The sequence below is a fragment of the Micromys minutus genome (genome assembly GCF_963924665.1).
Source record: "Micromys minutus genome assembly, chromosome: 5".
Lineage (NCBI taxonomy): Eukaryota > Metazoa > Chordata > Mammalia > Rodentia > Muridae > Micromys > Micromys minutus.
In genome coordinates, this window is record NC_137974.1 from 81,044,059 (window position 1) to 81,071,842 (window position 27,784).

The 27,784-nt window shown below is 46.6% G+C and overlaps 1 protein-coding gene across 1 annotated transcript in view; it reads left to right on the plus strand.

Moving 5' to 3' along the window:
• The window catches only part of NPAS2 (neuronal PAS domain protein 2), a gene marked incomplete at both ends in the record, with an annotated part of 95,376 nt that overhangs the window by 46,786 nt on the left and 20,806 nt on the right, over positions 1 to 27,784 (plus strand). Inside the window, 10 exons of the mRNA XM_080917374.1 lie at positions 3,915 to 4,035; positions 5,017 to 5,130; positions 14,670 to 14,788; positions 15,464 to 15,546; positions 16,261 to 16,367; positions 18,883 to 19,030; positions 21,365 to 21,449; positions 24,024 to 24,165; positions 24,911 to 25,020; positions 26,544 to 26,645. Of these exons, the coding sequence (XP_080773500.1) occupies positions 3,915 to 4,035; positions 5,017 to 5,130; positions 14,670 to 14,788; positions 15,464 to 15,546; positions 16,261 to 16,367; positions 18,883 to 19,030; positions 21,365 to 21,449; positions 24,024 to 24,165; positions 24,911 to 25,020; positions 26,544 to 26,645 (1,131 nt within the window). The remainder of the gene's footprint in view (positions 1 to 3,914; positions 4,036 to 5,016; positions 5,131 to 14,669; positions 14,789 to 15,463; positions 15,547 to 16,260; positions 16,368 to 18,882; positions 19,031 to 21,364; positions 21,450 to 24,023; positions 24,166 to 24,910; positions 25,021 to 26,543; positions 26,646 to 27,784) is intronic.

Consider the following 27,784-nt stretch of genomic DNA (forward strand, 5'->3'; position numbering starts at 1 on the left):
GAGTTGAGCAGTGAATTAAGTGTTTGGCCCCATCTCTCTTCTGTTCCCTTCCTGGCTTCTGTTCACAGCCTGAACATCTCTAACCTGACTTTTTTGGTTCTCCACCCTCCAGATTATAAGTGGGATCTCTTTAAATTGCAAGATGCTCCTTGACTGATGACGGGGTGCAGTTCTGGTGAACCCACCTACAAGCCATATGATCGTTAGGTCAGAAACACTTAAATGGACCTTGGATCAGCATCCTAGGACACTCAGGAATTTATGTCAGGAATCTGGAATCTGTCGTGATTGTGAGTCTGAGCTGGGTAATAGCTTCCTGCCACCACATAACATCTCTAGAGAGGAGTAGACCACATACCTACTTCTGGGCCAGGAAAAGATCCAAACTGAAAATTCTAAGTGCAGTCTCTCCAGAATGTGAACCAACTTGGGGCACCCAGCAAGTCAGACCGCCCACTCTCGCAGTCTCTCAGGGCCCTCCTGACACAGAATCCTCCAGTCAGGACTCTGAAAGCCCTGGTCAGTCTTCTCTTTGTGTCCTCTTCTCCCATAGCTCCCAGCTCTCCCTGATCCTACCCTCCAGTGTGTGTGTGTGTGTGTGTGTGTGTGTGTGTGTGTGTGTGTGTGTGTGTGTGTGTGTGTGTTTATTCCTAGAGTATCCTACCATTCCCAAACTCCATCCTTCTCTTGGATCCCACCCAATGGATCCTTCTGGATTGTTCCCTTAGAGACTTCCCAGCAGTTTCTTTGAAATCAGCACCCATACTTAGGGCTCTCTTCTCTCAAGGGGCTGGCCATCCACCTGGTCCACATAACGTGCCAGAGAGCAGGCACACAGCACTGAACAAACTCTGAGGTTCCTATGGATTTAGGGGAGGCAGAGGACATGGGTATCAGCAAGAAAACATCACTGCAGTCTTGTTGTATCTATATGGATTCCCTAAGTTCTGGTTCATCCCACCCAGTAAAGGCTAATGACCTCATTTAGTCCTTACCCTTCCTCTTTCTCTCATTTGAGGAAAGTGTAGCTTGTGAGGCCAGCAGGGCCAGTGTATAAACCTTCTCTGGGTCTCCTGTGAGCCTCACTGTGACTTAGAAGAGAACTGGTGACCCAGCAGAGGGGCAGTCCTCACAGGACAACACAGCAGCATATCACAGGTGGGTACGGGGGGAGTAGTTAAGGAGAACATGGTCAGGAGGATGCAAGCTAGTTAATTTTCACAAAGCTTAGTGCTGGGACCAGAGGGCAGGTAAAGTGTGCGCAGCTAAAAGCCATGGTGGTGTTGAGCCTCTGTCCCTAGGGCAGGGCAAATCCATGAACACTTACTTATAAGCATGTGACATGATCTAGGGCCCATTCTGGCTGCTAGGGAGGTCAACTGGACAAGGACCAGCATTAGACGAGAAACCCATCATTACTCAGATAAGAGATAAAGATGATATGGACAGGAATTTTTTTTTCAGAAGAAATGTAGTGAAAGAATTACAGTGAATGAAACCTAGCAGCCCATGGACACTGTCCTAGTTGGTTGGGTTTTGTTGCTATTGTTTGTTTCGCCTCTTGACACAACTAGAGTTATCTAGGAGAAGAAGAAGAACCTCAGTTGAGAAAATACCTCTGTCAGACTAGCCTGCAGACAGATGGGAGGGAACATTTTCTTGATTAATGATTTCTGGAAAAGGGCTCAGATCACTCAGGGAGCACCCTGGAGAGGTACTTTTGGTTCTATAAGGAAGCAGGTTGAACAAGCCAAGGACAGCAATCCAGGAAGCAGCACCCCTCTGTGGCCTCTGCTTCAGCTCCTGCCTCCCAGTGCCTACCCTGTTCGAGTTCCTGCCCTGACTTTCTTTGATGATCAACAGTGATGTGGAAGTGTAAGCCAATAAACCTTTTCCTCTCCAGCTTGATTTTGGTCATGGTGTTTTCATCACAGCCATGCAAACTCTAAGACAGAGAGCATCTGGGTGTGGTGGTGAAGGTGTAAGGGGAGACAGGGATCCGAATGTCTCCTACCTGTGGGGTCTGTCTAGTGACCTGGTGGCCAGTTGGTAGTACCATTTGTAGAGATGAGGATGTTAGATGTGAAGAGAACATGATAACATTAGGATGTCTGGATGAAGACCTATGACTATATGGTCTGGGGAATGTGAGTGGGTCATGGAAGGTCCAGCCTGTGTACTTGAAAGAATGCTGGTGGGATTCGAGATTCAGGGTCTGTATAAATGGTATGAAAGATACAGAACTGGGTGTGTTTGCCAAGGGGAAATGAGGAGGAGGACAGTGGGGCATGCTGGTTTCCTGTCTTAGAGTTTGTATTGCTGTGATGAAACAGCCATCTGGTCAACCTGCTATGCTTCAGCCACCATGACCACCTCATTCACCATCCGTGTTGGCCGGTGCTGTCTGCCACTGATCAAGACTATCCCGCTTCCTGTCACATGACCAGGAGTTCCATGTGTCACCGCTGTACCTAGACTGTATAGTATGTAGTATTCGTTTTGTATTCCCACCGTCTGAGCACTGTTGGTGGGTTGGGAGGATGCGACTCCGTCAGTGAAGGGCCTATGAGAAATAAAGAGCAGGGTTTTGTCGGCCTAAAAGTCCAGAGAACTCAGTGTTCTCTTTTATGGCCATTTAGATAAGTGATTGTTCTCCTCCCAGAGCTCCATGGTACCCTCGATATCTCTAGTCAGAAGACAGGAGTTTTGGCAACAGGGCTCACCAAGGCGGGAGAGAAGTTGGTTCTTTGTACACATGTCAGACTTAATACTTGAGTTTTCTTCCTAAGCAAGCCCACAGACAGTAACACATACACATGTGAGCATGTGCAGAGTCCTCTTGCCTGCAGACCCTACCAGCTGCAAGTTGGAAATATTTGAAATAAAACATTGCCCGTCCTGATCATGTGCATACACCTTTTCCACATCATTGGTCTCTAAATAATACAGCTCTGTATGTATATGTACACAACATACATACAAACATACATACATACATACATACATACATACATACATACATACATACTGCTTGGGCATTATGAGGCTGTTAGAGATGATCAGAGTCCAGGTCCTGTGAAAATACTGTACCATGGATTTTGGTGTCCACAGAAGAACCCTAAACAATCTCCTGGGGATACTAAAGAGCATCTGGAAACCCTTGAATGGTTTTACCCTTCCACAGTTTGGTATATAATGTACTCAGGTCATTGTCACCTCCCAAGCCTGTTCTTCTATCCAGTATGTGCCCCCTTCTACTTTCATGACTTTTCTGTCTTGTTTTGGTATGAGCTGATGAGTTTAATCAGGGCTGAAGAAATAAGCACCAGTGTTATTTAAGGACCTCAGGCAACTTACCAGTGGCTACACAAATGACTTCCCCCTTCCCGGCAACCATTAATCAGCAAGAGTTCATCAGGGAAGGGTGGACCCTCCCAGGGCTCTTGGATGGAATGTGGATGGGGCAGGCATCCCTTACAGGTCTTGGGGAGATAGATAACCACAGCTGTTGTGAGTTTGTGAGTAACACAGCCACGTCATATCCAGGAGACAGCCTCCCAATCCTTTGGCTGCTTTGTTCCTTCCATCCCATGGGCCACAGAGAGGGTCATATATAGGCATCCCTGGAACTTCTACTTGTTAATTTATATATTTTTCAGCTGATTAAACCCAGAGCCTTATGCATTCTAAGCAAGCCCTCTCTCATTGAGCTGCAGCCCCAAGCCCTGTAAAACCTTTCACATTGCAATTCTAGGGTATAGAGGAGGGGTCCATGAAGGGTCTTCACAGACCACGTGGTCATCAGCTTCCACCTCTGTGGCAGTTCTGAGCTGCCAAGAACTCTGAGGCTCTACCTCTGCTCTCAAGTTCACTCGGTCAACTGAGTGCCTTTTTCTCTTTATTTTCTCTTGCAGGCGGATGTCATGGATCAGAACTTGTTAAATTTCCTTCCAGAACAAGAACATTCCGAAGTTTATAAAATCCTTTCCTCCCATATGCTTGTGACGGATTCCCCCTCCCCAGAATTCCTAAAATGTAAGTCCGCCCTCCTCGTGCTGTTATTGAATCTAAAGACAAGAATTTCGCTCTAGCTAGGGAAAGGAGGTCAGAATGAATTAAGAAGGGAGGACTAATTTTAAGAATAATTTACCTCGTGACTCAGAACATTTCCAAGATCCTTTGAGGTATATTTTAAGTTGAAGCTAAAACAGGAACTTGGAGCACGTACGACATTTTAGCTTTTATGTGCAAAAGTTATAAGTATGGGTTCAGAATAATAGCATGTTTCGAATGTATGGCAAGAAATGCCTTTTTACATGAGGGTAATAAACGGGGCAAAAATCAGAGAGCAGCCCGCTGGTCTTAGGGAACACTACAACGTAAAGTTTCCGAGGCAGCTGATAACCATCTGCTAATTGAATAATTAGGTCGGAAATCCAGATTCTGTCCTCCTGTGGCTGTCTTCTGGTTATTTATGTCCATGGGCGACTTTATGGAAGTTTGGGATTTATATCGAAATATTTGGCATCCCAGATAGAAGGCGGGCCTCGGCGCCTGCTCACCATGCGCCGCCTAAGGAAGCATAAGCGATGGCAGGCAGTAGCAAAGACGCCTGCATTTGCTCAAACCGCAGTCCGTTCCCGTGCATAATTGGTCCCGCCGTACATCTGATTTCCCTTCAAAGCAGAGCAGAAAAAAGATTAAATTAAGGAGAGCGGCTCTATACGAGCAGCTTTATTTTAGTACGCCCTGTGAAAACAACCAGAACTAATCGATGCCGACATAACCAACCACAGACATCTGCGAGCCGATTGACTAATTGGGTCCAAGTATAGAATACGGAATTCGGGGGAGCTGCAGAGAGAATGGCCTGGAGCTGCAAGGGTTAAAAGCCAGGTCTAACAGTCAGTCCTGCGGGAGAACCACGCAGGCCACGCGTGGGGTAAATCATACAGGCCAGACTGGAGACTGTGTAACCTTCCTCTCCCTTTCTCTTTTCTCCCTCTAACGACCCAGCCGACAGCGATTTAGAGTTTTATTGCCATCTTCTCAGAGGCAGCTTGAACCCAAAGGAATTTCCAACTTACGAATACATAAAATTTGTAGGAAATTTTCGCTCTTACAACAACGGTAAGCTCCCATCACCCTATTCTTTCAACGGTGTCTTTTATCATGCAAACGTGCACATGAAGCCTTAAGAATTATTTCACAGCTACGTTTGGGTTTTCCTGTTGTTTCCATGCATGCATGGGTGTGTGCTTGCATGTGTGTGTGTGTGTGTGTGTGTGTGTGTGTGTGTGTGTGTGTGTGGTGCGTGTGTGCATGTGGGCGGTGTGCATTTGTGCATGTGTGTTCACCAGTGTCCTCTCACATTCAGAAGTGCACTTGTGCCAGCATGCACACGCACCCTGAACTGTATGAGACCCCATTTATTTGCCTTCGTGCTGGTGGGTTGATCCTGTGCACTGAGAACTAGTTTACAGTTAATGCAGAACAGGCTCAGACTTCAGACTCTGCCAAACAGGCCTGTACTCTGACAGCCAGATATCCCCCCCCCCACTTTGCTCCCTTCGTGTTTGTCTGCCCTGTACAGTCTAATAGGTCTGGCTCACGGGCCTTCGCTCCATACCAAGTGAGGAGGCTCTTTTACCTCACGCCAGGAATCTGCATTGGGGAAACTACCACACAGAAGTCAGCTTGATTTTCAGAAACTACCAAGTCAACTAGTTGCGCAGCCTCTAACAACAGAGGCATGCTCACTAACCTATGCTTAAACACCCATCCTTACTCGAGACCCATGCTAAATGGGAATGCAGCTCTAAGGCCAGAAATTCAAACCTTGGTTCCATTCTGGGCGGAGCACTGAAGGACCAGATTCCTTACTTGCCACGGCCCTCTAACTCCACACAAAACAGAAAAGCTAATATTTTATAAAACGGGGGGGGGGGGGGGGAGCAGAAGGTGCTGATGGGGATGGGGTAGGAGGAGAAAAGGAGAGAATGATATCAGAAGAAAGCTGAGTGGGAAGCTGAACTGCAGAGAGGAGGAGGACCTGTGGGAGGAACAGGGAACAGAGAACAGCTCGAACTCCTGCCATGTTAGTTACTACTGTTTAACTCGGGACCCACCTAGGGCTGTTAACTCCAGCCAGATTAGTCCCAGGTTCCAATGTCAGAGCACCACATCCTAATGCTGAGGCTAACTGGATTGTTTTTTTCCCCCCTTCCACCCTAAATGATCCTTGGCTGCATGGTCTTTGAATAAACACACATGCCTCATTTAAAGGGCTTCAAGGAGATGCTAAGTAGAGTAAACCTGCCAGGGTGATTTTCGGGTCCTTGTCCAGGAATTTTGCCTGGATAGTAACCTCCAGGGCTGACTTGGCCCTTTCAGAGGACCAGCCCATCCAGGGTTCCATGTGACTTTGACCATGGGGTGGGGAGGCATTCATTCTTCTATGTGAGTGCCAATGTCTAAATGAAGCCAAGGCCTGGCCTGTCTGATCTTGTTTATCTGAAAGGCTTGGTAAAAATGCATGAGACAAAGTTAAGGAGCCATTACACAGAAGTAAAGCATAGACGTCAGGCTGCCTGGCCATCTGAAGAAGTTGACAACTGGTAGAAAATCCAACACCATGCCAACCCCAGAACAGCTAGATGAGGCAGCTTGTTAAACTGTAAATTCTTAGGTCTTGTTCAAAGATGCTAGTTCAGAGGACCCAAGGCCCAGGGCCATGCAGTTAGAAAGGCCTGGGAGGGATTCGACCTATAGAAGTCTCTTATCCCTAGAGATTAATAGTGCCCCTTCCAATCAGCTTTATCGCTGAGTGTAAGGGGCTGTTCAAAGTAGGCTTAAAATGTGCTGATTTGTTCAGAACTAAACATAACCACTGTAGAATCCAGTCACCCCACTTCTTAGGACACACCCAAACAAAGGACAGCAGGAGTCAAAGAAGAGTTTAAGCATATTTGTGAGTACATCCAAAAGTTAGAAGCAGCCCCATTGTTCTTCAGTGGGTGAGCAGATTAAAAGTGTGTAGTATCCCTACAGTGAGGTATCACAGTCTGTAAAAGGAGGGGAATTCTGACATATGCTCAACAAAGAAGAGCTTTGAGAAACATTATGCTAAATACAATAAGCCTGCCATCAAAGGGCCAACATTGTGTGATTCCACCCAGATGAGGCACCTATTATAATCAAATCCATAAGGATAAAGTGAAGGGTGTCTGTCATGGGCTGGGGAAGGGCCAGTTGGGAGTTGCTGAGTGGGTATCACTTTCTATTTGGTAGGACAGCATTCTAGAGATGGATGTCAGTGTTGGTATACAGGTGTGCTTGGCACAACTTCAGCATATATTTAAATGCAGTGTGGTGACTGCAATGTAGCTCAGCATCCTGTTCAGTCCCCACCACCAAAAAGAAAAAAGGTTAGGTGGTAACTAAACAGTGCTTTATATGTAATGTCTGAAACACATGGGAATCAACTTAGCCTTAATGGCAACTGCTACAACCACAGAATATCCTAAGTGGCCATAGGCACAGAGGGAAAGACGCCCTGGCTCTCAGAATGAGAACTAGGGGTTGGGGCTCCCACATGGCATTTCATGAGCAGTGTGCATGCTCAGTTCAAAGACCAACCTGTGATTGGCTGGTGAGCAGCAGTGCTGCTCCCCTACCCCCACCCCTGTGAACTTGTATTTCTCTTACTAAAAAGCTTCCAGAAAAATGCTTTAAATCATCCCATTGTATATCACCTCTTAGAAGGCTTCAAGGACATAGGCGGGCTTCATTCTTACCTGAGTCGTGTTTTTAATTTTTATTTATTTTTTTTTAATGTAGCAAAGTTTTATTTTTACTTTAAGCTGAGACAGCGTTGGCTTGCTTAAAAGAATATGTGGAAGCCACGTGTGACTTTTTTAACTGTTTTTTTTAAACTATTGCTGCTATAAACATGAAGCATCCAAAGCAGAGATGTTGGAACCAAGGACATAGTCTCCCTCTAGAGCATCTTATATGAGTTGAAGTTAGAAAGGCAAGATCGAGACAAGAGGGTATATAATGACTTGGCCTGAACACAAAAGACAGGAAGTGGCATGCATAGGTGAGACTACAGTTAGCAGAGGGGCATGATTCTAATGTCCATTTCCACCAATGTGACCAGAGATAGTCCTGATGCACTGCTCATTTAAAGCTCTAGAAAAAAAAGACCTCAAGTGTTCTCTCACCACAAAAAAAAAAAAAAAAAGTCAACATTTGAGGAGGTACCAACGCTTGCCCTGGGTTGAACACTGCACAACATACCTAAAACAGGACCTGGTTCCTCCTTAATGTGTATAATTTTTAGGAGTAAACCTAAAAAATAAGGGCTGGGGTATAGGTCAGTGATGGAGGCTCCAGCAGCTGACACTAGGCCTGGTGATTCCGTCTGAGCATGTGTAGAAAGGGGAAAAGATAATGCTGAGTCAGAGAAAGCTTTTGGCGACCCTCAGGGTTTATACATGAGGATCCAGTCTGCCTTTTCGTTGACTCCCCAAGCCTCCTGACCTTTGCCATGGGGGTGGTATGGAAGCAGGGGGAAGCAGAGAAAGTGAGAGAGAGAGAGAGAGAGAGAGAGAGAGAGAGAAAGAGAGAGAGAGAGAGAGAGAGAGAGAGAGAAAGCCTTTGTCCTCTGCTGAGATGATGCTTTTTCATGGGAATTAAACACCAGCAGTTGACCAAAGACTTGAGCAAAGTAAAATTTTCCTCTCCTTGATGTTTACACATGGCGGTCACTCCTTAGGAGAGATGATCATTGGTCCCCAGTGTTCTAGGAAGAAGTTTTAAAACACAGCACTTCTTTATCCTATGCATTTTTAACATGTGAAGAAATGCATATTGAAAAATGGGACAAGAAAGTAGTCATTTTAAAGGATTCCTGACCTGTCTGGCAAGAGCTCCTGAAGAATCCAGACTGGGCTAGGTGAGCACATATTCCCACCAAGGACCCTGGCTGGCCAATAGCAATGAGGTGGTCACTCTCCACAGCAGCCCTGTCTTCCTCTGGTCTGTGTGTTGATCACTTCCAGAACATCGTTAAAACAAAAGACTCTATTTGAACTATGTCTGTCATATAACAGATGTTTTCTACAAAGAGAGGCAGAGGAGAGATTCTTCTTTTGGACAAACATACCATCCCGTATTTTCACTTTTCTAATTAAATATGTGATCAGAAAGATCTTAAGCTCCAGGTACCCAAGAGCCACATCCACTTCCCTTCTGCTATGTGAGCAGGAAGGCAACAGCTAGAAGAATATCCATAACACAGTGAAAATCTTTGCTTTAAGGGACTATAAGAAGTGGGTTCTACCCCTGATAGGTCATTCCATCACAAGAAAAAAGCCGTCCTTTATTGAGTCCTCCCACAGCCTTGGACTTAAATGTGCGTCTGGCTGAAATCCAGAACACAGCATTTCAAAAGTCAGTGGTATGGTTCCAAATAGGTCACCCTCAGCAAACATTCCACCCTGGGCTTTCCAGAAACCACACACCAGAGTATAAAAGTTTCCTTGCCCTCATTTTACCTAGTTGCTTCTAACCACAGCACCAGATTGAAGCGTTGGCAGAAGCTGAGGCCTCTCAGCTTCTAATTCTTGGATTCATGTGTTCCCTGGGATCTCTGTAGGTTGCCTAGCTTTGAGGTTGTTGCTTTTGTGTTCTCTTTCTCCCAGGTGCTAATTAACTAAGATGTCTTGGTGTAAGAGATCAAGATGCAGGCTCACAGAGCTCCCTGAATAGAGAGGCAGGGGGTTGACAAAGTGTCCGGTGTGAGCATCACTGACCTGTCAGAGTTATTGGTGAGGCTTGTCTTCTACTCAGCAGTGACTTGTCCCTCAGTGGTGGTCAGCTATCAGATTAGATGGTAGTGGGGTTCAGATTGAGGTGAATAAGAAGCTATTATCCAAGGCTGTGATCCCTTACCATCATCTCAGGTCCATATTACAAATAGGCACACATTTACCAACTACATCTTTCTGCTCACTCTCATCTTGAAGTCAAGAAACTTCATACACAAGATGGTCTATAATTTTAACTGAAAGCATGTCAAAAATATCCAGACAGGATTAGGGCCTCAAGAGGAAGTTCACTTTCCTCAGCATATGAAGAATTTATCCCTTACCCACACTAACCCTCTCAGGGGAAGCCTTAACTCCATTACCAAACTCCTCTGGCCCCTTGAAAATCTCAATGAATTCCAGGAAGTAGAAAAAATATTTAAGTAAGGCATACGTTTTTTCCTTTGGAGCAATTTTTTTCAGTTCACCAAACTGCCAACCTAACTTTCTCATGGAGCTCTTATCTTGCTTGCCTTTCTGCTAAGCAGACCTGGCAGAAATAAAAAGACGACAAGCATTATGGGACAACGTAGGCGGTGCTCAGGCTAGGATGTGGTAGAGTAAGTAGGCGACTGTCTCCCAAGAGCATTGATATCTGGCTGTTCAGAACATACCCAATAAAGCATGCTGCAAAGAAGAAAACATGGAGTCTGAAATCACTTAGCACTTCATTAGTGGGAGACAATGCCTCATGAATGGACTAGAAAGTATTTTCTTCTCGATGGCTCCAAACCATAACTAACTGTGTAGTATAATCAGCCAAATGTAGGGGCTTAGGAGCCTCCATCTGCTGAGCACATCTCTGACTGCTAAGCCACGTCTTTCTGGATATCCATCCACATCGTCTCTCATTTGTGTCAAGAAATGCCTAGAAAGTTAGCTCTTACATTCTGTGTGGACTAGTCTTGAGCTTTCTTGTGAACTTTGAGAACAGCAAATCAGCAGCTCATCTGAGGAGTGTGTTCGGCTGAGATGATGGAGCTGCTAGCTCAGTGGGACACAATGAGAACATCTTTCTCTTTCTTTACTGCTAACACTCACTGTTCTGACCCTCCCCACTCCGTCTTTTCCTAAACCCCATGAGACCAGTTCCCCACCACCTAAGGTTCCCCAAGCCATGTGACTATTATTGTAACTCACCTTGTGTCCTTATCATGACTGATAGATACTATCCTAGAAAATCCCAGAGTCTGAGAACCTTTGGACCAAACATTTAAGTCTGAAGATCCAACGCCATGTCACCCTGCATCTCACCAGGCAGGGACCCCTGTTAGAAACTTCCACTGTTTGTCAACCCTTGACAGTGAAAGACCATGAAATTCCCAGCCACCATGGATGCCTTTGGAGCAGCATTCATTCTTCTTCTTGAGCTAGCCTGAATACTAGCGACTTCCAGAACCTTCCAACCATGGCAGAGTCTGGGGACTGTAAAGGACAATTTACCCTAGTGTCCCAAAGTCTGTGTGCCAGTTACTGGTGAAGACCAGAATGCTCCTTCCTGAACTGAGCTCTAAGCTCAGGTTGAGTGTGGAACAGAAGTCCTCCCTGAGGGAGTCATCCAGAAAGCCTGAGAACCTGCTGGGTGTAGGACCCCTGTGCAGCCCTAAAGACGCAAAGCAAAGACCTAGCTCCTTGTGGAAAAGCTCTATTTCCCCAGCCTTTGGCAAGGATAGCATTGATTTTGAATAAGCAGCCTCTAGAAGGAAAATGGAGAGAGAGAGAGAGAGAGAGAGAGAGAGAGAGAGAGAGAGAGAGAGAGAGATAAATACTCCTCTGTACCATGACTGTGCCTGACCAGAGGAAGCAGGGCTATGCTGATGGTCGGTGGCCAATCCTTCAGAGACATGAGGAAGCCAGTTGTATAATTAGATGTATTTTTTCTATTATTTAAATCAAAATATATAATTGAATCCTTAATTAAAGAGCTTTAAACTACCTAGAGATCTGAAGTGCCAGAGAGTTATTCTAAGTGCTAAATATGACTGTGAATGCCCAGGGTGCAGTGTGCGCATGTGTGTTGCTTCTGGAACATGCGAGAGTCCCGTGATTAAGTAAAAAGTCATTTCACACTTAACCAGCAGTGTGGAAGGGAGCTTCCTCTCCTTGCTTCCTCTGCAAGGTCTTCCTCTTAGCCTCTGCCCCCTCTTCGCCTCTATTAAAATATTCACCCTGATTTTCTATCACCATGGATCAGTGCTCAGATGCCTCAGGCTTTGGGTAGGCAAAGCTTGTTTGGAAAAGCAGACACTCAGTGTGGGGTCCAAGTGCAGGTTACCAGTAATGATGGAATCCTTGGCAAGGATTGGCCACGGTGAGGGTAGGTAGGGATCAGATTTTCACCTTTGCAGCCTCTGAAATTATAAAAGTGCAGATAAAACTGCTGGAAGGCAGCCAGGCCAAGTGGAAAGTCTACAAAATCCCACGGAATGACCACCATGCTAGTCTCTCCTGCTCTTGAGGAAGAACACGCCTTAGGTGGGGGTTTCCCACTGCCCTATGTTCTGCCCCCTTTTCAAATGAAATCATGGAGAAGGCCCTTGCTGGCAGCATGTGGGTTCAGTAGCCAAGGGGTGGTTTAAACCAGGTGTATCAGAAGAGGGAGAAGGACCCCACCTTCTTAAGTCCCTTGAAGGTCCTCAGAAATTGATCCCCAAGGTCTCAGTATTCCAAAAAGAGTCAAGAGAATTTTATGAAGTAATTATCTGGCAGGATAATGTCTATTCAATTCAAGCAGAGAGTATTTCACATCTGGGAAATTTTTAATGCCTTTTCTTATTATTATTACACAGATGTTCACGTCTGCAGAGCTTCCCCTATGTGGGATTGTTTTCCTTCCCCTTGATAAATCTCTTGGCTCACCCCACACAGTGAGCCTAGAACAGTCTTAAGCAGATGCGAACTCTCTCGAGATCACTATTTGCCATTTTATTCACTTCGTGTTCATGTTTGGAAACATTTATTAGTATTTATGTGAGTGGATTCAGAGAACGTGTTTGGTAAAGTGAATTTATTCATGTTAGTGGAGAGCAGACCAAATTATAGAATCATTTACAAACCTATAAATATAGAAAACCAAAAAAAAAAAAAAAAAAAAAAAAAAAAAAAAAAAAAAACAGTGATTGGAAAGCTCAACTATAATCCTGCAGATTTCATTTTAAATGTGTTCGGTCTTCCGATGTCCCATATGCTTTCGGTTGAATTGGAAAGCATCCTGATACTGAAATCTGTGAGTGTAGAAAGCACGGGTTAAATAGTCACCCGTCACTGTCCACTGGGGGGGGGGGGGGGTTTGCTCTCAGGCACCTCAGACATGCCATGACCCAAAGCTGGTTGGGTCCCTTGAATAAAACAGTGTGGTATTTTCATGACACTCACACACACCATATATTTTAAATCATCCTTAGCCTACTTACGCTGCCTACCACAATGTAAATGCTACATGCTTTTACAATGATGCTGAAAAGACATTTGTGTGTGTGTGTGTATGTGTGTGTGTGTGAGAGAGAGAGAGAGAGAGACAGAGACAGAGAGACTTGGTAATTTTCTTATTTAACTCTGTTCTTTCCTCGCCAAATTAGATCAAGGTTAATAGATTTCTTTCTGGCCCAGAATGTCACTTAGTTCTCCACAGTCACCCTGCAGAAAGGTCTGGTGGCCTCCAGGACTTCACTCATGCCTAGTGGTATCTTAGGGGTGCACTGGGAACCTAGTGTAAACACGTTGGAGGCCATGAATCAAACCTAAGCCCTTTACCCCCGGAGAACCTGGGTTTGGACAAGGACCAGTGTGCCTCTCGCTCCGTTAGCTTTTCCAGGCCTTTGTTTCTCAGAGCTGCTTAATATGTGGCTGGGAGAGAGACAGTATGGATGAAAATATCAATCTCTTTCAAAGGCAGACCCCCCCAGGAGCCAAGAATGTCCCACTAAGTACCATCTCTCAGAGGTTCTACCACCTCCAGGTGGCACCAAACTGGAAACTGAGCCTTTAGCACTCAGGTGTTTGTAGCACATCCAAGCTCCAAACCATAACTACCTGTGTCCCAAGAACAACTCAGAGGCCCAGCCCTTCTGTCGTCTCAGATTCCCTAAGATGAAGTCTGAGACAGAACCCACTTTGTTCCACAGGACGGTCTGTAATGGAAACACTGCTCAACCATGAAATTTACCCTTAGAACATCGGCGGAAGTCACCATCTAGACCCCTCCTATAGACCAGCAGTTCTCAACCTGTGGGTCGTGACCCCTCTGGAGGTCAAACAACCCTTTTACAAGGATTGTACAAAAGATCTCCCCGTATCAGATAATTTACGTTAAGATTCATAACAGCAGCAAAATTGCAGTTATGAAGTAACAACGAAATAATTTTACGGTTGGGGGGGGGGTCAACACAACACGAGGAACTGTATTAAAGGGTCGGCATCATTCTGAAGGTTGAGAACCACCGCCGTAGGAGTAGGCCTTGCATTGTAGAGCAGTTTCCCCAACACAAGAAGAAAAGTTTGAAGAGCTGGTAGAAGTAAAGGCACAGCGGCCATGGACCGGATTCCCAGTTCAGCCTCTAGGAAGATGGCCTAAAACAAGTGCCTCGGTTTCTTTATCTGTGCTGTGGGAGTAACAGGTGTACCCAGAGCATCAGGTTGTTGTCAAAACAGAGCAAGTTAGGATGCAAAAACTCCTGAAAGCTTCAGGAAGTGCTGAGTAAGGGTTGGCTAGTATCATCAGGCTAACCTGTGGGCGGGGCCAGCCTGTGGGCGGGGCTAGCCTGTGGGCGGGGCTAACCCATGTGTCTTCTTCCTCAGTGCCTAGCCCCTCCTGTAATGGCTTTGACAACACTCTTTCAAGACCCTGCCGCGTGCCCCTAGGGAAGGAGGTTTGCTTCATCGCCACTGTGCGCCTGGCAACACCACAGTTCTTAAAGGCAAGTCGCTGACAGTGACATCATGGGGGACCTTTTCCATCGTCCCCTTGGTTACATGCCATTAATCATCCTGATGGGAGAGAATAAAACTGCAGGGAAGTTAGTTTTTAAATTTCATTTTTGAAACTCTAAATGTCTAGTTTCTATGCCTGCCCCCATGACTCATCCCAAGACTGTGGGTTGTTTGGTTTGAAAAAGCACCCATTGCTGATAGGTCCACGGAGATGTTGGTAGCTTTCAGTGGCTGCAGGCTTCCGAGTGGTTGCACTGCTATTATGCACCGAGTAGGTGTGGCTCAGAAAAAAAAAAAAATCACATCACTGGTACAAATGTGAATGGAATTAAATTAGTAATTCAGATTTAGATGAAAAACCATCTCCACATGCTTTCCACGAGTCCAGGTAACAGGAGGGGGGAGGGGCAAGGCCCTGTTTGGCTCCTAGGTCCTTTTCCCAGTTTGTGAAAAAAATTGAGGATCAACTAATACAGAAATTAGCTACAGAAGACAAATTTTAGTGCAGCACTATTCCGAGATTGTCTCAGAACAATTTTAACGTGTCAGCCTTTGTTCGTTCGTTCCTTTTGAACCAACCTAGGGTGTGCATCTGGCACCCCAAGCAACATTCTGCCTTTTTTTATTTTCTTTCTTTCTTTCTTCTTCCTTTTCCAACACAGGAAATGTGTGTAGCTGACGAACCTTTAGAGGAATTCACTTCGAGGCATAGCTTGGAATGGAAATTTTTATTTCTGGATCACAGGTTTGTGAGAAGAAAAACATATTTAAGTTGGGTCCTTTTCAAGTGCTGTTTGCATGAGCCAGGCTCCACTTGGGAGAATAAAGTCCAGCCTGGTCCGTGACCAGGAAAGACTCCTTGGCAGTGGGAACAGTTATTCCCAGCTAAGGAGAAGGTCAGCACCCTGACATCCTTGTGCCTGGCCCACTTGCAATCAGGTCCCATGTTCAGAGTGACACCTGAATCCCAAGATGTCTTTGAGATGGGCCCAACATAGGCCTTTCCTATTTCCCAATTGGCAAAAATCAAATGTGGGGAAAGATAGTCTCTGATTTTTTTCACTGCCCTTTGATCCTTCAGCCCAATTCTTCATCTTCCCTTCACAGCATCGTCCCCAGCTGATGACTGAGCAGCCGCCCTTCCCTGTCCTTTAATTCGGGGCATTGGGCTGGATCAGTCTGCAAGCTGGTTTAAATTCTTCAATTCTCAAAGTTCTTGTTATCACCCAGGCCAGGTTAGCCCAAGGAACAGAATGCCTATATGCTGAAACAAATGGGTTCTTTAGAAATACAGGCTCTCTGACCCTAACTGTTGTTACATTGTCACATTGCTGTTTCTCTGCCCCCCAACCCCCGTTCTTGATAAATGAGGCTGCAGTGGAAACAGCTAAGCATGCAAACTGAGTGTTAGAACCAGTTTGTGAGTTGTGTGTGAAGAGTTCTCTGTGTCTCCTTGCAGAGCCCCTCCAATCATAGGATACCTGCCCTTCGAAGTACTTGGCACCTCAGGCTATGACTACTACCATATTGATGACCTGGAGCTCCTGGCCAGGTGCCACCAGCACTGTGAGTACCACTCACCAGTCCAACCAGGAGCCTTGTGTTTGCTTCTCAAGGGCCCAAACAGCAGGAGTCTGTGCCTCTGGATGCTTGTTTGCCAGGGTAGGCCAGGCATGGTTTCCCATGCAGTAATCATGAGAGCTAATGGGATTCTTTCCTACACTGGGCCCTATGGGTCCAACTTGGAATCGATAATGTTACCAGGAATCCCAGCAGCATCCCACTATCATCCAGAAAGCCGTGCTTATTAATCCTAATCAAAAAATTAAGGCAGGGCTAGGCTATGGAATGTACTGGAAAGACAAAATACCAAATGCTCTGCCTGTTCTTAAGTCAGCAGCCAGACACTGGTGGCTGACTACAAGGCTAAGGTTGGTCTCCTGTCCTCCTCAGATAGAAACATTCTCAAGCTGGAGTTTCTGACCAAGCCAGCTCAGTCAGTCAATGGGGTCTCCAGCACAGGAGTGAGTTTGAAAAAGACAAAAGACAATTAGGCAACATTGTAGCAAGACCCCAGCCAGTTCTGAGGCTGAGACGGGTTTATTTTTTTTTTTTTTCCCAGTCTGCTTTTATACCATTTTAATTACATACAAGTAATTATGTCAGTTCTAGGTTAAGGGAACAAGCAGGACAATAAACAGAAACAGGGAACCAGCAGGGCCATAAACAACATCCCATGATCACCGTTTCTAAGAGCTTCTCCATATCTGAGCCTACTTCCCTACCCTAGCCCAAAGTCATTATTATTGCCTGAAGCCTGTTCTTTGTTATAGCCTAAAATCAGATTCCTGCCTGGGCTTACTTCCCTGTGCTGGCCCAATGTCAAATTCTTACCAAGCAGCACCAAAAGCTCTCCACAAGTTTCCCTATAGAAGTTCTTTTGGACATTCACCCAAAAAGATGGTCAGCATCTCACATGTCCCCAGGGCGGGGTCTGCTGAGAAATTCAGACACAGGTGACTTTGCAAGATGCTGCCAGTATGGAAGGGGTATGTGCAGGAGCTTGAGGGGACCTGAGAGCCATTCCAGGGCTGAGGGAAAGTCAAGAGAAGGCTCTGTGCCACAGAAGAGGGGAGCTCTCCAGCAAGCATAGGGTAGGCCTTGTGCCCTGCAAAAGCAAGATTTATAAGCTTCTCCAGTTCTCATTCACAAGAAGAAACAACCACTCAGAAGCATATTTTCAGTGCCAATGCTCAGCTTTGGAGTAAAAACATCTTCCATAACATTGAGCTATGGATTCTGAGAAATGGTCCATGGGCGCTGGCTTTCAGTAGATGCCTTCCCTAGAGGAGCTGTTCGGACTCCCCTCTCTGTGCTGCCCTTGTGGACAGAGGAGCATGCTGGCATAGCAGCTAAGATCTGTTGGGACATAAAGCTTATCTTAACCTTCTCCCCTCAAAATGTAGCTTAGACAAGCCACATAATCACCAGATGAACTACAACTGTAGACTCTTGGGCTCCCTCCACCAGGGATCAGGAATGAGAAAATCCACTTTCACAGTCCCTCCCCTGGGGTGGTATGCACATTCAGGTATGAGAAGCTTGTCTGCTTTACACCTCTGGCTGCTCCTGATGCTTCTAGCATAGAAGGCGTGCTTGCATTGTAGAGCCCACACTTCCGTTCTGCCGGCCCTGCCTGCTCAGAACTGCAGTTTTGAGGCCGTGGTCCCCTTTGCTAGCTCCACTTCCCTAGGTGAGATTCCTCATGATGGTTTTCATGACAAGATGCTAAATTGCAAGCACTATGGTAATAAAATCCAAATTGGTCTTCTTCCTCTGATCCATAATTTATCTTTCTGCCTCACGTGAGCTAATAACCACTGGCGTGCATTCTGTCCTGGATACCCACCCACCCCCACAAGGAGCCATCTGCAGACAAAACTGCAGGGCCTCTGGCCAGTTATGCAGCTGTGGGGACAAGCTGGACTGTAGGCGTCCATGCCAGACTCTCTGTTCTAAAACGGTGTAGACGGAGAATCAACTGTGGATGACGCTGGAGAGTCTGCCCATCGGTAGCTGGTTGTCAGGTCTATTTTGGGACCACTTCTTCCAGTGTCAGGATGCTCTCTCCTCTGCCCAGCTCCTGAGTTCCAAAGGCATTAATCATCCCTCCAGCAGGAAGATGAGTCCCAAGAAAGCCAGGGTCTCCTTTTACTTAAGCCTCCAGTTGGAACATCTATCCTGTGTGCCATTTTGTGAAGAAGAGCTCATTTAAGCCTCTGTGCACTCGGGAACATATGGATCGTTGTATTAAGAATTCTTCCGTCTGACTATGACTGAGTCAAATCACTTGCCTGGTAATTGTGAGGCCCCAAACTCAATCCCCAGGACCCCACAACCCCCCCCCCAAGAGCATTAGGTAATGTGATGACAGTCACTTAAAATATGGTGCAACAGGGGGAAAAAAGCAATATTCGGTGCTATCGCCTACAGTGTTTGGGTTTCGATCCTAAGTCTTGGGGGAAAGGTCACTTTTACATTAGGGTGCGTTATGTCTAGAGTCTGCTGTTTCTCTTCCTAGTGATGCAGTTTGGCAAAGGGAAGTCGTGTTGCTACCGGTTTCTAACCAAAGGGCAGCAGTGGATTTGGCTGCAAACCCATTACTACATCACCTATCACCAATGGAACTCCAAGCCAGAGTTCATCGTGTGCACGCACTCCGTGGTCAGGTACGGAGAACCTGGGCCTCTGGGAGGTGCCTGGGGGGATGGGTGAGGTCCCCCGGGGATAGAGAAGGGCAGGGGACCGCCTTGGTATACCCTTTATGAGAGGAGAAACTCTGGCTGGCATCTGCAGCAAGTTGGAGAGTCAAAACTCAGCCCCTGCCCAGGTACACACCCTGTCTCCCCCAGGCCTGGGACTTCCTGTGAGTTTTCAGTCAAGCCCCTTTGAAGGCTGCCAGGATATTACTTAGCAAGTTCCTGCTTCGGTGACCTACTTACATATTTTCCCTCATCTCTAGCTTTTCCTGGTTGCTGTTTTTTTGTGAGGAAAATTAAAATGTTGCCACCAAATAACTCAAACACATACTTCTTTTTTTCTTCTTCTTCTTCTTCTTGAAGGCTTAAAATCCCTGGCTGGCAACTGAGGTTGTATTAGGAGAATCCTGGGCTGCTGTGGGAAACTGGCCCTGGGGCTCCCTCGTAGCCTTGGAGAGCCCTCAGTTCGGGGTGGGTAAGCAGAGTCAAAGGGTAACAATGTATCCAGCACAGCACAGATGTATCCGGGTGGGTTCCCTACACTCGGAGGTAAAGGGAAGTGGCCGTTCCCCCTCCATCCCAGGACAGAAACAAGAAAACCAGTTAGCCAGAGGCTGGTTTAGAAGAGAGACTTTGCTCAGTGCATGCTCCCATAATCCTAGCCTGAGGAAACTGAGTCAGGAGAATCCAAAGTATGAGGCCAGCCTGGGCTAAAGGGTGAGACCTTGTCTCTGAAAAATATCCAATGAAATAATAAATATCCCACCCCTCTATTAAATGGATTTTACATCTATATATGGCTGATCACTGATGGAAAATATTTTATATTCATATTAAAGATACACAAGCATTTTTCTTCTCACTGTTCACAAAGAGCACAGTATGTGAGCAATGAATATGCAAAGCATTTATATTACACTGTGTTAGGAGAAAATTAGCAACAGTGTGAAGTCTGCAAGAGGGTGGTGTGTAAATGCTGCCCCGTTTTATGTTAGGGACCTGAGCATCTCTAGAGGGACAATATGTATGTGTATGCCATATGCATATTGTGTATATGTATATATGTGCATGTGTGTTTGTGTATATGTGTGTATATGTGTGTATGTGTGTATAGGTGTATGTGTAAGCATATATTCAGATATGTGGATATGTTCATATGTGCACATGTATTTGTGTAAATGTGTGCATATGTATATGTGTATATATCTTATATATGTATGTGTACATGTGTATATCTGTGTATATGTGTGTAGATGTGTGTGGTATATGTGTATGTATGTATATGAATATGTGTTTATATGTGTATGTGCATATATGCATATATATATGTATGTGTTTATGTGTATGTGTGTGTATGTGTATGCATGTGTGTATGTGCATCTGCACATATGTGTATGCATGTATATGTGTGTATGTGTGTATATGTGCATGTATATGTTACACATATGTATATGTGTAACACATATGAAGATGGGCACGCACATGCACATATGTGTGTGCATTAGTATGAGGATAATAGGGAAGCACTGGCCTCTCCCAGCCATTGATCTTATCTCACTTTATCACAGCCGTGTGCCCATGCTCAGACTCACTCTTCAGCTCCCAACCCATCCTCTTGGACTTCCTCAGCCAGTGGCCTGTGACTTTGTGGCCAGTAGTCATCCACTGCCTCTCAGGCTGTGGCTTTTCCAGTGGGCTGCTCAGTCCCCAGGAAAGGGTGCATAGCACCTTGCCCTCTCCTTCACCTTCCCAGTCGTAGGAAGAAGCTGGGTGTGGGAGAGCATGGGAACTGAACAGAGTAAATAATAAAGGATCAGACACTCCAGTCCCTCCTAATCCTGAGTTTTCTACAGTGCACAAATGGGTCCCTAGATTCAACAGTGGCCTGGGACTGACAAGGCCTAGGTTTGTTTCTTTATATACACTTCCATATATATCGTCCATAATGAACACGTTTGAAGCACAGTTTTTAATTCTTTAGAAGCAGAAGCTTATCAACAAATAATACATATATCTTAAAAGCTACCATATCTGGAGATTTCAGGAAATGAAGGGATAGAGGAATAAAAGGACAGTGGGGAGAGAAATAAAAGCAGCCCAGAAGTGGAAAAGGCTGGAATATAATATTAGAATCTTTGCAAGGCAGTTAGGCAGGAACAAAATGTGGTCCTCTAAGCAGGTCACAGATAGGTTCCTTTGTACCACACATTCTATGAGTAGGTTCTCTGTAGAGAGCCCCGTGTGTCCAGTAAGAACTGCCTTCCTGGAATGCCCAGGCGTCATGGTGGTCTCTTTTCTGAGCAGTTACGCAGATGTGCGGGTGGAAAGGAGACAGGAGCTGGTTCTGGAAGACCCACCCACTGAAGCCATGCACCCTTCTGCACTGAAGGTGAGTTCATCCCTTTTTAGAGGGAAGGGCTAAGCACTGGTACCTCCCATGGGTTATTCTGATGGATTCCAAGCTAGCAAGGATGGATTCATCTCTACTCAGTGCTCGCTGGAGACCCGCAGCTCTCCCAATGGCTTGAAGGCATCACTTACCTTCCATGATGGCCCTGTGAGGCGGGTCCTGTGTGCTTTCTCGCCTCCCTCCGATGAGCATGGAAGCATGGGTACCCAAGGACAGGCTTGTGAAAAGCTGGCTCAGAAACAGCCTCTGGACTCAAGGAATGGCTTGGCAACTTCCCATCCCTTCCAATGATGGCTATAAAAAGCCACAGACAGAGTGCCAGAGAGTAACTCCATCACCCACTAGAGTGTAGAACAATCCAAGGCCTACATCCCCCTCTTAGCTAAATTGTACTGCTTCCAACTATCAGCCTGGCCCTCCAGAGCTTTCTGGCTTTGATTTTGCTTTGTGGTACCAGGAGCGAAGTCCATGTGAAGCTACCGCCCCACACACTCCCTGTTGTTTCTGACTCAGTGCCACAAGATTTTAGTTAATAGCCACGGTAGCATCAGGAATGCTGGTGCAAAGAGAATCCTTCTGTCTACAAACCCCACCACCTCCTTCCTTCCCCTACCCCAAGTTTTCTGGTCCCATCTGTCCAGAGTTTTCCTTACACAATGTCAAGGGATGGTGAAGGCCAGACCCTCAGGCCTCAAAGGTCATTCATACAGCAAGCAGGAACATTAGAAGATTAAAAAAAGAAAGAAAACTAAGAGTGTCCTATGCCAAGAAACTATCAGCTAGAAGAGCCCGAGTTCTTTCAGGAAAGCAAATGTTGCCAATCAGTCTAAGAAATAAGGATTTCTTTTCATCAATTGTGAGACAAAACCTTTTTTTTTTTCTTGGATATGTTGAATGCTTGGAAGCAGAGCCCTTCAGGTTCTAGGGTGTCTAGAAATCTAGATTCCAGAATCTGACCAGAGGCTTTGCAACAGCCTGCTTGGTCTGTGATCAATTTAAAAAAAGAAAGAAAGAAAGAAAGAAATCTACCATCCCTTGTGGATGAGATTGGGAGAAATCGCCTTCAAAGATCAGAGAGCCGCTTCTGCAGAGGCTCACCTGACCTCTGTGAGTCTCCTCCCCGCCCCAACACATCCTCATCTGATGTCATCGCTTAGGGAGTGTCTGCTTCCCCCACCACGCTCTGCCACGTCACACTCCACGTGTCCGGTCAGAGAATGGAATTCGGCTAGCATTAGACAGGCATTAGGCACATCATACATCAACCACAGAGTGGTGTAATGTGTACCCATCAGCCAATCAGAAATTTGTCTCTCCAGCTTCTGTGTGAAAAGGTTAACAACTCCCTTTGAAGTGAACCCTCTGTGATGTTGCTTCTCACTCTGTGGTGATCTTGTCTGGGGGACATTTAATGTTCTACCAGCTGAAATGTCTGTGCAATGCAGAGTTCGTTTGCTGGATGTGATATCCCACGCTAGCAATGGCTGTGAAAGGCCCTCGGTGTGCACACTCACTGCTGGGGCTGATTCCCTGTTGAGCAGGAATATACAGTTCACTGATGACATTTCCCACCACCCACACAGGTGCATCCTGCCATTCTGTTGACAGAAAGGATTGTAGGTCGAATATCAGTCACCTCAGCCCTCTTTATGGGTTCACATGTGCACACACACACACAATTACACACATACACACATGTAAACATTCACATTCACATAGACATACACACACACACACACACACACACACACACACACACACACTTGTGCTCACGTATGTGAAACTGAAAACCCAAGTTAGTGGTCACTGCCCAGTGGATGCTGGCAATTTCTCCCTTCTGGGTTGCCACAGAATTTGGGAGAATAAATGCTGTGTTTTCTTCTTCAGCTTAAACATATATATTCGCATACACTATGACTCTTAGGCCATATAGCTTTGGAGCCTGTCCATCAAAGCTGCTTTTTCTCCCAGCATGGCTTGTTTGGGGTAGACATGAGCTGTTAAGAGTCAGATACCAAACAGTGAGAGACCATGGGCTCTTTACCCATGCAGAGAGCAAGCGTGAGAGGGGGTACAGGAAGAGCCTGTGACGGCCCGGGGTCATGTATCTCACTGGCCTTGTTAATGAGCTAGCACTACCTATAGCCTTACTGCGTCCTCATCTTTCATTTCAGAAAACCAGAATTCTGGGCAATGAGATATTTTGTTTTGAGGAACAGATAGAATGCACAGTCAGTGGGAAGGTATAAAAAATCAAAATAAAAGAGAGAGGAGGTGCAGATAAACGTGGTTTGTAAAACGTGAGCCTCTCAGCCACGCTATGGCACACGCGTATCTACTCTACCCATATGTATTTAGAATGTTTCCTAAAAGGATAGAGCATTTCTCCCAGTTTCTTCGAATTCCTCTACATACCCGAACTAAAGTCACACTTTTCATTCATTCAAGGAGTCTTAATGCTGAAGCATGTGTGTTTGTGTGTGTGTGTTTGTGTGTGTGTGTGTGTGTGTGTGTGTGTGTGTGTGCACTCACATGCACATGTGTGTGTTCCAGGAAAATGACTCAAGCCTGGAGCCCCAGCAGCACTTTAATGCACTTGACGTGGGCGCCTCAGGTCTCGCCAGCAGTCGTTCGCCATCAGCATCCTCGAGGAGTTCCCACAAGTCCTCACATACAGCCATGTCAGAGCCCACCTGTGAGTACCCTTCCATGGATGGGTAAGGATGGGGGCCACCAGACCAGGGGCACAGAGTCACACGAAGTCCCAGGCTGAGTTGGGTCAGACCATCTGTACCCAGAATGCACAGGGTGAAAAACAAAAACAAAGCAAAACCACCATGACCAAAAAAAGCAACTGGAGAGGAGAGGGTTTACTTCCTGTTACAGTTGTAGTGTGTCATCCAGGGATGACAGGGCAGGAACTCAGAGCAGCATTTGATGCAGAAGTCATGAAGGAGTGCTGCTTGCTGGCTTGTTCCTGTGCTTGCTCAGCCAGCCATCCAGGACCACCAGCCAGGGGTGGCCCTACCTACATCACATCCCTGATGAAGAAAATGTACCACAGGTTTACCCATGGGCTAATCCACTGAGGGCATTTTCTCAGCTGATGTTCCCTCTTCTAAAATGACTCTAGCCTGTGTCAAGTGGATGTAAGAGCTACACAGTACACCATTCCCTGTCTGTGTCCTCAGCATTATGAAGTGGGTGACACTCAGGTCAGATAGGTGAAGTGTTTGATCGGGATGACGGTTAGAACCAATGATAGAAACGGAGCATCCGGATGACCTGCAGGTCCCCTGCCTGCTTCCTGGTTAAGCGTTTATGGTTCGGCTTAACCCTCTGCATAAGAGATCTCAACCTCGGGCCTTTGTCCTTTCTTTTGCTGAGGCAGCTGGGAAGTATTTTGTGAGTCAGAAAAACCATCTCTTGTTTTCTTACAGCCACTCCAACCAAGCTGATGGCTGAGAACAGCACGACAGCTTTGCCAAGATCGGCCACCCTACCCCAGGAGTTACCGGTGCAGAGGCTCAGCCAGGCAGCCACAGTGCCGGTATGTGTGGGATCCCTGTCTTCTTGCCAGGGGAGCGCCTGCCTTGTGATAAGAGCTGACTGATTAGCCACGGGAACTCACTGAGTCTTTCCAGGAGGGAATAGGTTTTACTCCAGGGTAGAGGGGACCAGATGGTGGGCAGGGAGGGAGGGTGGGTGCTGCAGGCAGGGGTCATGCGGTCGCGGCATTTGCTTAGCAATGAATTTTAGACATTTTCCCACAAGATGAGCATGGCTATGTACTTGCTGAATACAGAACGCAAGTGATTTTTAAGAATAGAACTTGGCACTTCAGGCATGAGGGTAGGTGTCTCTCCTGAGCCTCTGGGGGCCCTACTGCGTGGCTGTAGAGACTGGTGTCAGGCTGTGATGTTGAGGTATGCCAAACCTCTCCATAACACCATGGACTGATGGCCCTGTTCACAGAGTCATCAACAGAGCTTGTTTTGTCACGGATGGTGGCCTGCTGGGCTTCTGTCTCCCCCAGATGTGCAGGGGACACAGCTTAAAGAAGCCATGTGAGACCTGGTGGGTGAGGCTCCACCTGACGTTTCTCACAGCACACCTCTTCCCTGCTGCCTCTCCACACACACACACACACACACACACACACACATTGCTCTCCTGGGTGATATTTTCTATGCAAAGAGCTTTTCATAGTCCCCAGGGACTAGGCACCTATGAGGAGAACTTCGGAGGAGGCTTCTTACTAATCTCCTGAAAACACTTAACAGCCTGTGAAACTAGCATTTGTCCTCTCTCTCATTTCTATGAGTTGTTTCCCAACATCCACCCAAGTGCTCGGGGAACGCTCAATGACATCATCCTCAGAATGAGTACCTTGGTCCTCAAGGATGGAGTCTGTCTAGAGTGAGGCAGCAAAAGGAAAGAGGAATGGCCGAGCACGGACAGACAGCAGTGGCCTTTCCTAACGCACAGTGGTAGGAATCGTATACTCTCAGAGTACCTGAAGCCGGCTCAGGAGCTGCATGTATCTTACTTCAACCACGGCTCACTCTTAACTACATGTCGTGCGCAGACATCATTGCAGCCAGAACATAGTGGTCTTGACCTTTCTTCCCCCCCCCCCCACCCTGCCAAAATTATTTTTATTGGATATTCCCTGCATTTACATTTCAGATATTATTCCTTTTCCCACAATCCCATCCCCCCCCCCCATTGCCTCCATGGAGATACTCCCTCTCCCAACTACCCTCTCCCACCTCAGCACCTCGAAGTTCCCCTACACTGGGAAAACACACCTTCACTGGACCAAAGGCCTCTCCTCCCATTGAGGTCAGAAAATGCTGTCCTCTGCTGCATATGCACCTGGGGCCATGGGTCTCTCCATGTGTGCTCATTGGTTGGTGTTTTAGTCCCTGGGAGCTGTGGTGGTTTGGTTAGTTGGCCTTTCTGAAAGTCTTCGCCCTACGACTTGCAGCCGGAACACCCAACCTGCAGAGAGCAGAGCGCAGAGCGACTCAGAAGTGGTTATTTAACAAAGGTCCGATCCTCTCTCCCCAGGCTCCTCTGCATTCCTCCGCATCCTGCGACCTCACCAAGCAGCTCCTGCCTCAGACCCTGCCTCAGACGGTCTTGCAGAGCCCACCTGCTCCCGTGACACAGGTAAGTGAGAGGCAGGACAAAGGGCAGATGTCTTCTGAGCTTCTGAGTCTTCTCCCGCTGCTGTGGATTGCACACATTTGTATCAACTAAGGCCCTAGGTGGGGGGTTGACATAAGACATGTAACAATGTATCAAACCTGTCAACAGGTCTTCTCTCACTCTGTTCTTTGCCCAGTGTCTGACTTCATCTTCACTGTCAGCCTTGTCTACTGCTGTATTTGTCTGCAGTCCTTTCATTTCATGTAACTCCAAATCTTAGGAAAGGATCTAGAAGCTATTACTACAGATACCCTTTAAGAAAAGAGTGCTCTGTGGGTTCTCCTTTGGGTCAGCTCAGGAGGGAGGCCTTGGAGATGCTGAGATGCTGGTAACATGGCCCTCACTTGTAGTTTGCAGAGTGGAAGGGAGAAGGAGGCAGACAACCAGAGAAACCACCCTCTGGGGGCCACTTCCTGGGGGAGGTACTCCTTCAGTCGGCCCTGAAGAGTGGCTAGGAAGTCGGTAGATGAATGGACAACAGAGGGGGAAGACCCAAATGTGCATTTTAGAAGAAAGCTGTGTCGCACCCGCTGGCCTGGCACAGGACAAGAGGCTGAGTGTTGGGCCAGACACTCTGGTCACAGGGAGGATTGCACAGATCCAGTTGTGTTCAATGTTGAGCCCAGAGCTCTGACTTCAGCTCCTTTGTGGGCATTTGGCATTGTCCCAATCTCTGGCCCCGAGTTATACCTGGATCCCAGATGACTGTTCACCAGCATCTCATCCTCTCGACGTTTGGCTGTCTCTCTCTCTCTCTCTCTCTCTCTCTCTCTCTCTCTCTCTCTCTCTCTCTCTCTCTCTCTCTCTCTCGCTGTGCAGATCTGAGATGGCTTGATGGGAACATTTTGGAACATATGCCCTCGTAGAAGTGGTCTCGGATGCTTTCCTGGAATGAGAAAGACGTGTGCTAGCATATGCTTCTTGCTAGCGTCTGGCTTGAACAGTGATATCAAAGCTGTTCGGCCAGTCGCCTAATTAAAATAGTCCATCTTTATCCTCATGGGGGAAGAAATCAGAATAGTGGTTTTCCTTTTCAAGTCCCTGAGACACATTTCGTAGGAAATTAGTGATTTGTTTCAATCCAAAGGCACAAGAAATGA